General features: G+C 51.7%; 1 protein-coding gene across 3 annotated transcripts in view; it reads right to left on the bottom strand.

The window, feature by feature from the left end:
- Nucleotides 1–207: 207 nt before the first annotated feature.
- The window catches only part of OLFM2 (olfactomedin 2), a 47216-nt gene continuing 33424 nt past the window's right edge, over nt 208–13999 (bottom strand). Inside the window, exons 3-8 of one of the 3 annotated variants that reach the window (XM_068534896.1) lie at nt 12265–12292; nt 5481–5616; nt 3578–3724; nt 3115–3334; nt 2681–2787; nt 208–1375 (exon numbers count right to left, since the gene is read on the bottom strand). In XM_068534896.1, the coding sequence (XP_068390997.1) occupies nt 698–1375; nt 2681–2787; nt 3115–3334; nt 3578–3724; nt 5481–5616; nt 12265–12292 (1316 nt within the window). In that variant the 3' untranslated portion in view covers nt 208–697. Of the gene's footprint in view, nt 1376–2680; nt 2788–3114; nt 3335–3577; nt 3725–5480; nt 5631–9781; nt 9817–12264; nt 12293–13999 lie in introns of all 3 variants that reach the window. The other 2 variants (XM_068534897.1, XM_068534895.1) reach the window with 2 other exon arrangements.

The raw sequence follows: 13999 nt of genomic DNA, 5'->3' as shown, positions 1-13999 counted from the left end.
TTGGATTGGGTATCCTCGCCTGTCTTCCCAAAGGGCTCGCCCTGCCATGGCCCTCGCCCACCCACCCCCCGGGCTGGGCTTACCTGCCCCTGTTCACAAAGCTTGTGGCCTGGGACAAGGGGACCCAGCTGGGATGGGCCTCCAGGCTCACCCTCCCCCTTGCCTCTTCTGCCCCTTCCAGACACACACAGCAGCTGAAGCATCAAATGTCAAAGGTCCCGTTTATTCCAGCAACCCGGAAAGAAAAAGTGTAAATAAAAAAAGAAGCATCCGTGCACTCAACTCCTCGGCTCGGGAGGCGGGGACGTGGAGCGAGGAGGAGGAGGAGGAGGAGGAGGAGGAGAGGGTGGGACGCGAAGAGGGAAGGGAGGGAGGGAAGAGAGACAGGCAGAGATAGAGAGCTGGAGAGTCAGATCGATCAAAAGATAGAGAGGCCTCAATAAAAAGAAAGAGCGAAGTATCAAAATCAGAGATCAGTAAAGAAGAGACAATACTGAGAAAACGCACTGACAGAAATACAGAAGCGGAGAATGAAAGCTGGGCGCAAAGGTGGAGAGAGAAAAAACAGTACAGGAGGGGAGAGGGAGAGAGAGAGAGAGAGGGCAGGACAGAGACAGAAAGATAAACTTGGAGGGACACAGGCGGAGGAGAAAGGGCTCCCGTGGCCCTCGCGTGGCTGCGTGAGCGATGGCGGCCCCTAGGGGCCCCCAGCGGTGCTGATGACGTGGAAGAGGGTGACATTGTAGAGCACCTGGTGGCCATTGTTCCAGGTGTAGAGGGCCCGTTCGCGGGGGTTGTAATCCAGCATGGAGATGTGGGAGTACTGGTTGTGGAAGGGCACGTCTGTGTACTCATAGCTGGACGTGTTGGTGAAGTAGGCGAAGTAGACCTTGGCCCCGGCCAGGTGGGAGTTGGTCACGTAGAGCACGCCACAGATCATGAAGGCCTCGCCGGCGCTGCGCTTGGGGTAGCCGGTGTCCCAGGACCGCACGACCTCGAGGGTGTGCGGGTCCAGCCGGCTGACCACGATGTTGCCTGCATTCTGGTTGGTGGTGTACACGGCCCAGAGCCCGCTCTCGTCCACCATGAAGTCCATGTCCGAGAAGCCACCCCAGGAGTAGGGGAAGGTGTTATTGTAGCCGGCCCCAGGGAGACTCCTTTGCACCAGCACAGAACGCGAGCGGAAGTGGTACTTGACCACCACGTTGCTCTGGTACTTGTTGTAGAACAGGGAGCCGTTGTACACCACGTGGCCCGTGCCTGCCCACGGCTGGGGCAGCAGGTGCTGGATAAAGTTCTGGCCTTTGATGAAGTCTCCCAGAGTGCGGAACTCCAGGACCCGCCGGCCCTTGTAATAGCCATCCATGTACCAGACCTACAAGAGAGCCGCTGGTCACTGGTGGACCACCACCGATGACCCAAAGGTCCCAGCGGCCACTCAGGAATCATATGGTCATTAGGGATCAACAGTCACTAAGTGGTCATTACTCAGTCATGGGATGTCCAGTGACCTTTCATGACCTCCCAGTGACTGGGATCATTTGGTAAGGGAGTGCTATTGGTCTCAGACACTCAGAGGACAGTGCTTGATCCCCAAGAATCGGGGAAACCGCAGTCCCTGGTGACTCGCTGGGCCTGGGAGTGCACTGGTCATTGGATATGGGATGGCTACTGGTCATTAGGCTGCCCTTGGGCGGTAAGAGGTCACGTGCATCCATTGCCCGTGGGTAATTCCTGTAACCACGAGGTGACCGGCATGAAGGCAGCATCCTCTCCGTCAACATCTTTCGCTGTCACCATGGTATTAGCATTTGTGAGTGCCCTTACTCGCGCTGGTTATTGGGCAAAGCATCCTAAAAACTGTAACGCTGATGTTATCATAACCGTTTTGAAGATAAGGAAAATTGAGGCTCAGAGACATTAAGGAACCTGCCCAAGTTTCCCAGCTAAGAATTGGTGGAAGCGGGATATAACTCCAAGTCTGATTTCTTTTTTTTTTTTTTTTGGTGCCTCGTGGCTTGCGGGATCTTAGTTCCCCGACCAGGGACTGAACCCATGGCCCAGCAGTGGAAGCACCAATCCTAACCGCTGGACCACCAGGGAATTCCCCCCAAACCCAAGCTCTTAACCCCTTGGTTGAACCACCAGGATGTCTGGGAGACCAATGATCACAGTGGGGCAGTGGCTATTTGCTGCCTCTAATCTGTGACACTCAGTGGCTGCCCAGGGACCAACATCCATCACTAGGACAGTCACTAGGCAGTTCATAGATGGTTCCTGTGGATCAGAGGTGATAGGCAATTGTGACCATGGTGGCCACTGGAAGTTTAAAGGTCACTGAGTGGTGCTGGTAGGTCCTAGTCCTTGGGAAGGCACTGGTCACTGGTGGTTACTTTGCGGTCAGTGGTCACTGGGAGCTGGTGATTAGTACTAGTAACCATTAGTCTCTATACAGTCATTGGAGGTCAGCTGACTTACGGATTCACAGGGCTGGAAAGTTCTTGGTCACTTGGTGGTCGCTAGACAGTCAGGGGGAGGTCCAAGGGCCCTGGAGACCCTAGGACACTCCGCCCTACAAGATAATCATCGATGTGGAATCGCTTGGCACCTAGGGCCAGCCACAGGCTATGTCTCCTCCCCAGTATAGGTTCTGACCCCTGGCGTGGGCACAGTCACTCACCCGGCTATCCGCACTGGGGGCCATCGTGTCAGTCATCCAGGAGCCGAAGCGGGACCCCATGGCCCGAACGGTGATGGGGTTACTGACCCCCGTCAGCTTCCCACAGCCTGGGAGGCAGGAACAGGGGGGGATGAGAGCGGAGGATGGGAAGAGCGCAAGGGAGGCAGGGCAAGGATGAGGCAGTGTGAGCAAACTGAAGAGCTGGGAACAGGGCTGAGGAAGGATCCAGAAATCTGGTCCCAAGGTGGAGTTAGGTTGGGGGTGAGGGACTGAAAGTGTAGGGTCAGGAGCATTTCCAGCTTCTGGGTCTATTTTTGGCCTTGGGTAGGGAGGTCAAGGGTCAAAGTTAGAGGTCAAAACCATGTCCTGGGCCCACAGAGGGTTTGGGGGTTGGGTGTGGAGGCCAGGGGTCAAGATCAAGCAGCAAGGCGTACCCAGCTTCTGGGCACAGGCGTGGAGCCGGGCCTCCAGTGCCATCACCCGCTGCTGCAGGTCCTCGTATCCGTAGGCGCCCATCTCCTCCTGGATGGCTGCGAGGCTGCCGGAGAGATTCCTCACCTCCTCCCGCAGGCGCACAATGGTCCTCATGTCCGCCTTGTACTGCTCCAGGACCGAGCTCAAGGGCAACAGCTCCGTCATCCTGCCCTTCAGCTCCTGCTCCCAAGGTGGAACCATTGCTGATCCCAACCCCTGACCAGTGACCCAGACCTGAGCCCGACCTTCAACCCACAACTTCACCCCTTATCTCTGATGCACACCTGACCCAGCCCACAGTGGTCCCTAGATCTGGGCCAGCCAACACTCGGTCCTTCCCAGATGTGACCCCCACTCTGGGAGCTAATGGGCACCGATCCCAATTCTTCTCTTGACCTCTGACCTGAACCCAGAAGGACCCACCTGGAAGCTCTTGGCCGAGAGGGACCCGTCGGCCGCCCGGAGCCTCGCATCCAGGCTCCGCATGAGGGTCTCCATGCTTCGCACGTACTGGAGGTCACGGTACGTCCGCAACTCAAGGACCTCCATGGACTGGGAGACGTTCTGAACCTAGGAACTGGGAGGGTTAGGGAGAGCCACTCTCCTGTCCCCGTCCCCGGGATGCCACACACAAGACCTGGAGGGGCCAGAGGCCAGACAAACACCCCACCAACCTTCTCCTCCCAACCTTACCAGCAACCTGAGCTCCCAATGGCATGCCCAATCCATCCATTGGCTACTAGTCTGGCCACCACCACCTCCCACCTCTCCCCTCCTCCCTGCTCTCCCTGCCTCCACTCTCGTCCCCAGCAGTCAAGTCTCCACAGAGCAGTCAGACAGAGCTTTTTCTTTTTTCTTTTTTTTTTTGGCCACACTGCGAGGCGTGTGGGATCTTAGTTCCCCGACCAGGAATTGAACCCGGGCCCCCTGCAGTGGAAGCGTGGAGTCTTAACTGCTGGACCACCAGGGAAGTCCCAAGAGGGAGTTTTTCAAAAGGAAGATTGGATCACCTTCCCCTGCAGACCCTGCGAGCTGGTCTTGCCCCTTTGCCTGCCTACTCGCCGTGTTCATCCACCGCGACCACCAGCCCGACTTCGCTCACATAGATTTGAAGCTTCTTCCCTCCTCAGGGCCTTTGTACTTGCTGATCTCTCTACCTGGAGCGCTGTTCCCTTTGTCTTCGCCGCTGTCTCCTCCTCATCCTTCACATCTCAACTCCAGCATCACCTCCTCAGAGTGGCCTTCCCTGATCACCCTGCCTTAAGCAGCCACTCACCCTCTCCCCCTTACAATACTTTCCAGCTATGACTACTACCTGGAACGTTCTTATTCATCTGTCTCCTTTAGGTGGGATCCTCAGAGGCAGACCCAGTGTCTGGCTTGTCCACAGCTGAATGCTCAATAAATGCTAGATGCTCAATAAATACTTTTAGGCTAAATGAGGGAACTGAACTTCCCCTTGCCCTAATCCAGAATGAGGGCCCCCTAGCTCCCACCTCCACTTGGCTAAGTTGAGTTCCTCCTGGCCAAGGTGAACTCAGAGGCAACGCTGGATGCTTGTTGAAATACACAGACTTTCCTGAACCATCGTTCACGTGACACTTGGAAGTTCTCAGAAAGCCAAGAGCCTGATACCCATCCTGGACGCCACAAAACATTTTTATGGTCATGGTCAACAATCAGGGGACACCACATGGCCATTCTGCACTGCTGGGGAAAGCAGTTCCGGTGTCACGGGCAGGGCAGGATCCTACAGAGTTAATGGGTGGAAGACTCCAGTGCCAACAAGGGTCTCTTCTGTCCTCAGCTTCCTCCTCTACAGGATGGTGGTGGGAAGTTGCTAGTCCCTTTCAACACTGACATCAGAGGTGACTAATGGGCAGTTCAGCTGGCTAGTGGCAAGGGACAGCAGTCGGCCTCTAAAGGGCACCGAAATATCCTTGGGAATGTATTGAATGGGGACCAGTTTATATCAACCACAATCAGAAGGGGAAGGCATCTTTACGTAAGTCTCTTGGGATGGAGGGTGAGACCCTTCTTAGCAGGTGACTCTGGCTGAGTGCGTGGTGGGGCCAGAGCTCACGCACCGAAGACTCAGATGCTGCCACTCGGGTTCTCTTTCCCTGTCTCCATACAGCGCTCAGCTTCTCCTCCAAAGAAAGCACTAAACAGATACTGACCGAAATATCCACCTGGAGGGGAGCCAGGTCATCCACCAGTTCTGAATAATCTGCATGGCTAGATCTGGCCCCGGCTGACCTGGATGGGGGCAGAGGGCAGGGTGGGAATTGGGAGATTTTCACAAGGGAACCTGGAAGGTCCTTACCTTCTCCATCCGCTGCCGCAGCTCCCGGCTCCGGCCATCGCGGGAGCAGGTGCTCTGCGCGGGGATCACGGCTGTGCAGATGCATTTTCCGTCGGGAGCCTGGGCCGAGGTGTACAGCTGCCAGCCTTCCTCTGGGCTTTGGAAGAGGGTCTGCGGGGAGGTCGGGGTCAGAGAGTGGGAATCCAATGGGGGAATCACCCCATCACTCCTGGGAGAGAAAGGGGGCCCCGGAGAGATGACAGACGTCTTTTGCTGGACCCTTGGAATGTGCCAGACCATGTGCTAAGTGCCAGATGTGTGTGATCTCAATCCCTCCTCCGGGAGACCCATTTTACAGATGATAAGACTGAGGTATGAGAGGTGAAGGAACATGGCAAGGAATTGTGGGATTTGAGCCCTTCCAAAGAGGGGAATTCATTCTCTCAAACGCATGCAACAATGCCTCCATAACCACCATTAGAACATAGACCCAGACTCCTACCGACCCTCAAACCTGAACCTTCCTCTCTGCTTCTCAACCCACAGTGACAGATGGGCTCTGGATATATCTTGGGGGCCACTAAGCACAACTCTACTATTGTCATTCCCCCTTCCCCCAACCCCTGTTCCTGAGAAGAGGCAGGGTGATGGCCAAAGGGTGACAGACTCCTTGCAGAGACCTCCAAGCCCTTGACTAGAAGGCGTCACTTTTAGACTCCTCCTAAACTAAACTTCAAGTCAGTTGATGCTGCTCAGATAATTCAGGGATCAATTATGGTCGTGCTTCCCAAACCATGCTCCTTGGAACCCTGGCAATCTTACCAGGCATGCTGGGAAGAGGGTACTCTGAGGTCAAATATGTTTGTGCATTGCTGAGTGAAACGAGTTTCTTTCTTTTTGTTTTTTGGCCACGCTGCACGGCTTGAGGGCTCTTAGTTCCCCGATCAGGGATCAAACCCGGGCCCTCAGCAGTGAAAGAACAGAGCCCCAACCACTGGACCACCAGGGAATTCCTGAAACGAGTTTCTTTAATGCAGGACTTATCAGAACCTTTGAAATGCTCATGTTCATCAGGGAACTGACGCTGGTTGTTCAAGTTTTTAAGGGATGTGTGTGTCCTATGGCTCATGTTCATCAGAGCCATAATTTTCCAAAAGTATTAGAAAATATCTAGTGAGTGCCTATTCTATGCCAGGCATGGGTCCGGGATAGGGACTAGGAAGAGAGAGACGAAGAAAGCATATCGATTGCTGCCCATGGATGTGGAAGAGACAGACATGAATTATGGAATCCCGCCATTACTTCTAGAACTATATGCTGCAGTGAATGCTACAAAGAAAGTACAGAGAGTAACAGACCCTCCCAGGCTGAGGGTCTCAGAGGAGGTGCCCCAGGGAAGGGACAAGTAAGCTGAACTTAAGGGATGAGTGAGCCAGGAGAAGGGGAGAGAGGAAGGGACACTTTTGGCACACAAATTCTGACCAATATCTGGAGGGATTGGAGAAACATTGTTCAAAAAGCATTGAATCCCCACTGGATGGAACGTGTTGGGCCCCCAGATCAGGCCCCCTTGAGCTTCCCCAGAACGTACTGGAATCAGTCACAAGTCCCAGTCTTTTTGTTTTTAATCAGGGCATGGTGGTCTCATTTGTTCAACAAATATTTGTTAAGCTCCTACTGTGTGTCAGGCTCTGTTCTGGATATTGAAAACATAGTAAACAAAACACAAACACAAAAGCTCCTCTAGGAGTTACATTAAAGTGGAGAGCAACAGAAATAAACAAATAAGTTAACACCAAGTATTTAAAGGGTGATGAGTGCCATAGAGAGAAGTAAAGCAGGGAAGAAATGATGGAGGATGCTAGGGTTGGGGGGTGGTTAGAGATTGCAGTTTTAGGGGCCCTGGGAAGGGCTTAATGAGAAGGTGTCATTTGAGTAAAGACCTGAAGGAGGTGAGGGAGGAGCCACGAGGATATCTGGGGAAAGATGTTCCAGGCAGAGAGAACAGCAAGTGCAAAGGCCCTGAGGCAGGACCATGCCTGGTATGTTTGGGAAACATGGAGGAGGCTAGTGCGGCTAGAACAGAGTCACCGAGGGGGAGATTGTGTGTGGGGTGGGGGAGATGAGGACAGGGATGGGACAGGACAGCATGTGCAGGGCCTTGTGGACCATGGGGAGGACATTGATTTTTACTCTGAGTGAGGTAGGAGCCAAAGAGGGTTCTGTGCATAGGATGGACAGGACCTGACCCAGGTGTTCACAAGCGCCCCCTGGCGGCTGTGGGGGGAACAGACTGTGGGTGTGGGGTGGCAAGGGTGGGAAACCAGGGCAGAGGTGACTGCAAGAGTCCAGGCAAGCGATGATGGGTGGAAACCGAGGAGATGGGAAGTAGAAGATGCCGGTCCTATCCAGAATGCATTCCTAAGACAGGGAAGAAAGTCTGATAAAACCCCAAGTGTTTTACAGAGAAACAAAGCTTCACCATCATGGATCATTTGCACAGCCACTACTTATCACCCCACAGAGGCTGTTCCCATGAGCTGTAGCAGAGATAAGCCAGGCTGTGAGTTATGAGCAATCCCAGAGACTCCAGCTGTTAGCTCACCTTTTTCTCTCCCACTCAATAAAGTCTTTTTTTTTTTTTTAAGCTTTTTGGAATGTGAACAAGTGATATCACTGTACAGATGAGCTTGACTCCTCTGCTAATTTATAAGAAAAAAATAAATAAACCATTCATAGATGCCATCTGAAACTATTGTAATTAGTCATTCTTTGAGCCTTATGTACACACTTCGGAGGTTGAGGGAACCCCCTCTTTACGAGTCCATGTTTCCCCGGCGGAAGAATGAAGTCACTCACCTTCCCAGGCTCCCTTGCACGCAGGCATGGTCCAGGTGGAGCCCACACTCCATCCTTACTGCAGAGCGCCCAAGATCCCCAATGCCAAGGGCTTCCTCGTGTGGTCGGAGCCCACCCCGCCTTTGCACTGGGCAGGCAGAAGCACCTCCCACCCGGAAGTCCCCACGGAGTTCGTGATAAATACCAGCCCTCTCGCCTCTCCAGTGGGAGAACTCTGGGGTGCCTGCTGCCTGCAGTTTCCCAGAGGATCCCATGGGGATCTGTGCTCCAGGTGCCCACAGTGGCACCCTTAGATTGCCCTGCCTGGGTTTCCTTCACTTCCCATCTCCCTTTCGCCACTGGTTACTCCTGGGATCGCCTCCCAGCTAAGTATTTGCACTCAACTCCTCTCATCCAGCTCTGCTCCTGAAGAAGCCTGACCAAAACCAAGAAGGATGGCCTAAGACAAAAAGGGTGACCCAGAGGGGGAGGGATAAATTAGGAGGTTGGGATTAACATACGCATACTACTCTATATAAAATAGATAATCAATAAGATCTGACTGTATAGCACAGGGAACTCTATTCAATATTCTGTAATAACCTGTATGGGAAAAGAATCTGAAAAAGAATAGATATATGTATATGTATAACTGAATCACTTTGCTGTACACCTGAAACTAACACTACATTGTAAATCAACTATACTCCAGTATAAGATAAAAATTAAAAAAAAAAAAAAAAAAGTAATTCAGGAGTGCCTTCCCCTTTGGTTCTAGGAGAATGCAGAACTAGCTTCACCTTTTTTCATGACAAATACAGTTCTTAAAAAACAAAAACAAAAAAAACAAAACCATGAACTTGAGTCCAAACATCTCCATCTGTGCTCCCCTGGCTCTGTTCCCCAAGCAATTTGGATAGAACCCCCTGAAGGTTCTCATTTGTGCAGAGACAAAGCAGCCCGGTTCAACATAATTAACATCCCCTTCCTACATTCTGTAGCGTGTCCTTTGAAGCAAACAAGCCATTTTCTCTCAACACACGAAATACTGAATTGTAAAAGAGAAGCAAGATTTAAGTGGCGCAGAGAGAAGGCCTCCACGGCTTTCCTAAAATAATTGTCTGCGTTGGACGCACCTCGCTGGAGTGTTCTCTGCAGCAGCGTAATTAAATGCTCGGGGTTTGGCTGCCAAATCTCAGCACGGCCAAGAGCCTGAGTTTCGCCCATCGGGTTCAAGTTCAAATACACAGTCAATTCATGTCCTTGGGAACCCATTGGAATGTCCTGGAAGGCTCCGTGTTTGACAGTCCAAAGGCCAGCTCTCTCAGACTGGGTTTAGCTTCAAACCAAAGTCACGAGTTCTCAGAGGTCACAGTCCTAGGGATAGAGAACGCCTATAACTAAGGGAAATGTTTATGACAGCAGGTGTGAGAGCCGCGGAGCTCTCCCGGTACAGACACTTCTGATCTGGTGGCCTGTCTCACCTCACATGTGGCAAATGCAATGGGGAAGCCAGCCGCTCTCTTGGCTGAGCTGCTGGTTTCAAGTTCAATATTCTTGCTAATGGGCTCTAAGCAGGTAAGCAATGCATTCAAGTAGCTCTTCCTCATATTGCCTTTTCTGGCTGGGATTTTTCAAATGCTTTCACCCAGGCTGCTGCCCCGATTAAGCAGCAGTCTCTGTAACAGGTCCAGGATTGACTGAGTACAAGACACGCAGGAAAAGTTTTTCTAGCTCTCGCGTCCGGGATCATCAGCTCAGCCTACAGCTCCGTCACCTACGTCTTGGTTCAAAAAACAATTCTTGGTTCTTCGGGGGGCCGAGGGATTGCTACAGGATCCCAGGGGCAGCCAACCATTGAGCACTGGCTATTGGGGATTAGCAAACAGGAAAAGAGCAAGCAGCTGCCTCTTAATAAGTCAAGGATATTATTGCGTTTGAGGCTGGATAATTTAATCAGGAAGCAGAAGTGGCTTGGGGCTCATATATTTATTTGTTGGCTGCCTTGTTCCAGAGAGGACTGCAAGTGGTTTACAAGGATATGTAAAATACCACACGATAGCTCCAATTAAATAGGAGAACAGGAATTAGATATTTCTGGAGGGCGGTCTGCCAATCCAGAGCCAAAGCCTTAAGGTTTCTGCATTTGTATTTAACCCAGCCAATCTGAGTCTAAGAATTTAGCCCAGGGAAATCATGTGACAAGCACTCAACTGCTACAAGAATGCTCATTAAAGTGCTGTCTAAAATTGGACAACTGGAATTTTTTCCCCTCCAGTCATTTGCCAGTAGGGGCATTGATTTTAAAACTCTACAAGAGGGAATACTATGCAGCCATTAAAATTGGGGACAAGCAGGGATTTTTATCCCCATCTTCAAATTTACCTTCTAAGTTTTCTACAATAAACACATATTGTTCTTGTGAAGTTGTTTTTCAGTCCGTGTAAAGTTTTGTGGTTTTTTTTTTTTTTTTTTTTTTTTTTTTGCAAGGAAGAGAGAGAAAAAGTGGGGACATAGAGCCAGAAGTGAGGCTAAGAAAAACCCATCCCTTAAAAACTTGAACAACCAGCATATGGTTGGGCCATAAATTTGGCTTCAAGCTCCTTAGCAGCCAACTCAAAAAGGGAAAGCTGGTCATTTATGCGGCTCCCAGTGTCCTGAAACAAAAACACACCAGATGCTCGGAGAAAACTTAACTATTTTTAGTACCAAGAACAGGCAAGGATCTCTCCCACGGTCCTCCCAAAAAGGAGTCCGTGTGATGTCACCAGCATCTTTCCAGACAACATCCTTACAATGGAAATGGCTCGTTTCTTCTGGATGTTCCTTCTTCCTACTCAGCTGGTAGAGTAGAGCCAGGTGGTTAAGAGGAGGGTCTGAGGGTCGGCTGCCTGGGTTGATGTCCTGGCTTGGCCACTCACTTGCCGTGTGAGTTGTTTAACCTCCCCGTGCCTCCGTGTCCTCATCTGTAAATTGGACACGATAATTTGTACCTACCTCACAGCGTTGCTGGGAAGCTTGAATGAGTCAATACTATACATGTGAGAGGGGACTTCCCTGGTGGTCAAGTGGTTAAGATTCCACGTTCCCAATGCACGGGGCACGGGTTCAATCCCTGGGTGGGGAATTAAGATCCTGCATGCCGCATGGTGTGGCCCAAAAAAAAAAAAAAAAAAAAGACTATACTTGTGAGCAATTAGAACAGTCATCAGCGTGTAGTAAGTGCTACAGAAGCGTTTGCTATTGTTATTATTATAATCCTCATGATGCTCTAAAGCCAATTTGGTAACTTCCCGAAGTCAAAATGGTTTGAATTTGATGCGGGCACTGAACTGAGATGATCTGGAAGAATGGGTGAAAGTCCATTGGATCTGGGGCTGCGAATGCAAGATGATGAGAAGTCACAGCCAGATGGCGGCGAGAGAGAGAAAGAGAGACAGGGTGTCGAGTCCTACCAAAGACAGACAGACACTGCTCTGCCCTGCTCGCCACGTGACTCGGCCAGTTCGGTTTCTGGTCCTAGTTACAGCTCCCTGATGTAATTTGGTGGAGGGGAGTCCTGTTTCAGTGTAACAGGCAATCAGCAAAGCTCACGGGACTTCCCTGGCTGCCCAGTGGTTAAGACTCCACACTTCCACTGCAGGGGGCGCGGGTTCAGTCCCGTAGGGGAACGAGGATCCCACATGCCATGCGGTCCAGCCAAAACAAAACAAAACAAACAACAACAACAACAAAACCCCAAGGCTCACACAGCCGTGTTCTCTGTGGCCCATCCTCCAGGCACCCTCCTCTTCCTGGAACACACCATGCTTTTTCCCACCTTCAGGTCTTTGCACTGGCTGGCCCCTCTGCCATCAAGACTCTTGCCCCATCTCATGGCTGGGCTAACTCTTCCCCATTTCTAGGGCTCAAGCATAAATGTCTCTTCCAAAAGCAGCCTCCACTGTCCCTTCCCCATGTTACCCACTTCTCAAGGCATCCTGTGCTTTTTTCCCCTGAATACTTGTATCTCTTACTGTATGTCAAGCCTTGTTCTAAGCACTTTGCATGCTTTAACTGATGGAATTCTCACCATGGCACTAGGAGGCAGGCACTGTCATTATCTACCTTTGAGAGGTGAAGAAAACTAGGGGAAAGAGGGCTTAAATCTCTTGCCCAGAGCTTCACAGTCTATAAGTGGCGGAGCTGGGATTTGAACACAGGCCACATGGCTCCACAGTCTACACCACCATGCTGCACCTCCCCTGTTCTCCTTCAAGCCCTGATCACAATGGCCATTGGGACCTCTTGGGTGTGACCACTGGCTCAAAGCCTGCCTCCGCCCCCCGGACGAGAAAGAGCATGGGGAAGGGGAGTTCTGTCTGCTTTGCTCATTGCTGAATCCCCCAGGCATGATGAATGTTTGTTGAATGATTAGATTCTGATGGGCAAACAGCCCATCACGGATTCACCATGCATTTTCCCCTCCACCACCAAATCGGTTTCCGTCTCTCCCAGGGAGGGACTTGCTGAGATCAAGTTGCAGATCATCTGAGGCAGGCACAGAGGCGGCGGCGGCTTCCCTCTGACTGCAGGGACGGCAGAAAGGCCGTGATGAATGATCAGGGACATACCTATCTGCCACGTCTCAGCCGTGATGGGGCCTGAGTCCCTTTGGAGGGCTTGAGATAATAGCAGGCTGCCCCTGTCAAACCTAGCAGTATGGGGCAAATCCCCGCTGAGTGATAAGCTTGACAGGCTTTAAAGAAGATATTAGCTCACCGGTGCCGAGATGGAGAACCAGAACCTCCCTCAGTCTGAGCAGCTGGGGCTTGGCCTGTGAGAGTCTGTGGCCGGGGGAGGGGCTGAGATGGGATGAGGGGGGTGACTGTGAGTTCATTCATTCATGCATTCTTTTTTTTTTTTTTTCTTTGGCCGCGCCCTGCGGCTTGCAGGATCCTAGCTCCCCGACCAGGGATTGAACCCAAGTCCTTGGCAGTGAAAGCACTGAGTCCCAACCACTGGACCGCCAGGGAATTCCCAATTCATTTATTCATTCGTTCCCTTCCAATGCAGATAACCCATCTTGCCCTGAGAGGCTATTCAGGCTGGCACACATCACCTCTCACCCTCCGAAGCCAGCCAAGCCATGGCAGAAGACCCCCATTGCCCCTTGGGCCCCGGTCCAGACGTACATTCCAGGATGTCTTAGGTTCTGCCATTACAGTGCCAACGTGGACCAAAATGAATGAAATAGACTTCCTTGGGAAAGGTGGGAAGAGACACAGGTCTCTGAGTTTGACTGACTGCCCTCCCTGGGGTCCTTCTCCCTGGAGAAGGCTTGCCTCGTGCAAGAATTTACAAACGCAGTCCATTCCCTTGCAGTGTGGCCCAGACTGTCGGAAACACCGTGGATGCCCGCAGACAGCCCTAAGGGTAGGGTTTATGAACAGAGGTCTGCATCCAGGCTATAACACGAGGGCCCCAGTTTGCTTTGAGAAAGGACAAGTTCCTCCCCGTCCCCAGCACTCAATAACACCCCATTTGAGGAGACCCCTCAGGGAAGAAACAAACCCTCACTCGAGTCTCCTGAATCTCACCAGCCTACATTCAGATTCCCAATGACTCCTGAGCTCTTTATCACCCCAGGGCCTTTGAACGTGCTGTTCACCCCCACAGTCATCCAGGTGAGCCATGATGAGGGCTTGCACCAGGGTAGATGG

The sequence above is a fragment of the Eschrichtius robustus genome, chromosome 2 (assembly GCF_028021215.1).
Source record: "Eschrichtius robustus isolate mEscRob2 chromosome 2, mEscRob2.pri, whole genome shotgun sequence".
Classification (NCBI taxonomy): Eukaryota; Metazoa; Chordata; class Mammalia; order Artiodactyla; family Eschrichtiidae; genus Eschrichtius; species Eschrichtius robustus.
Note: the sequence above shows the minus strand (reverse complement) of the source record. Positions and strands in the feature narration are given on the sequence as shown.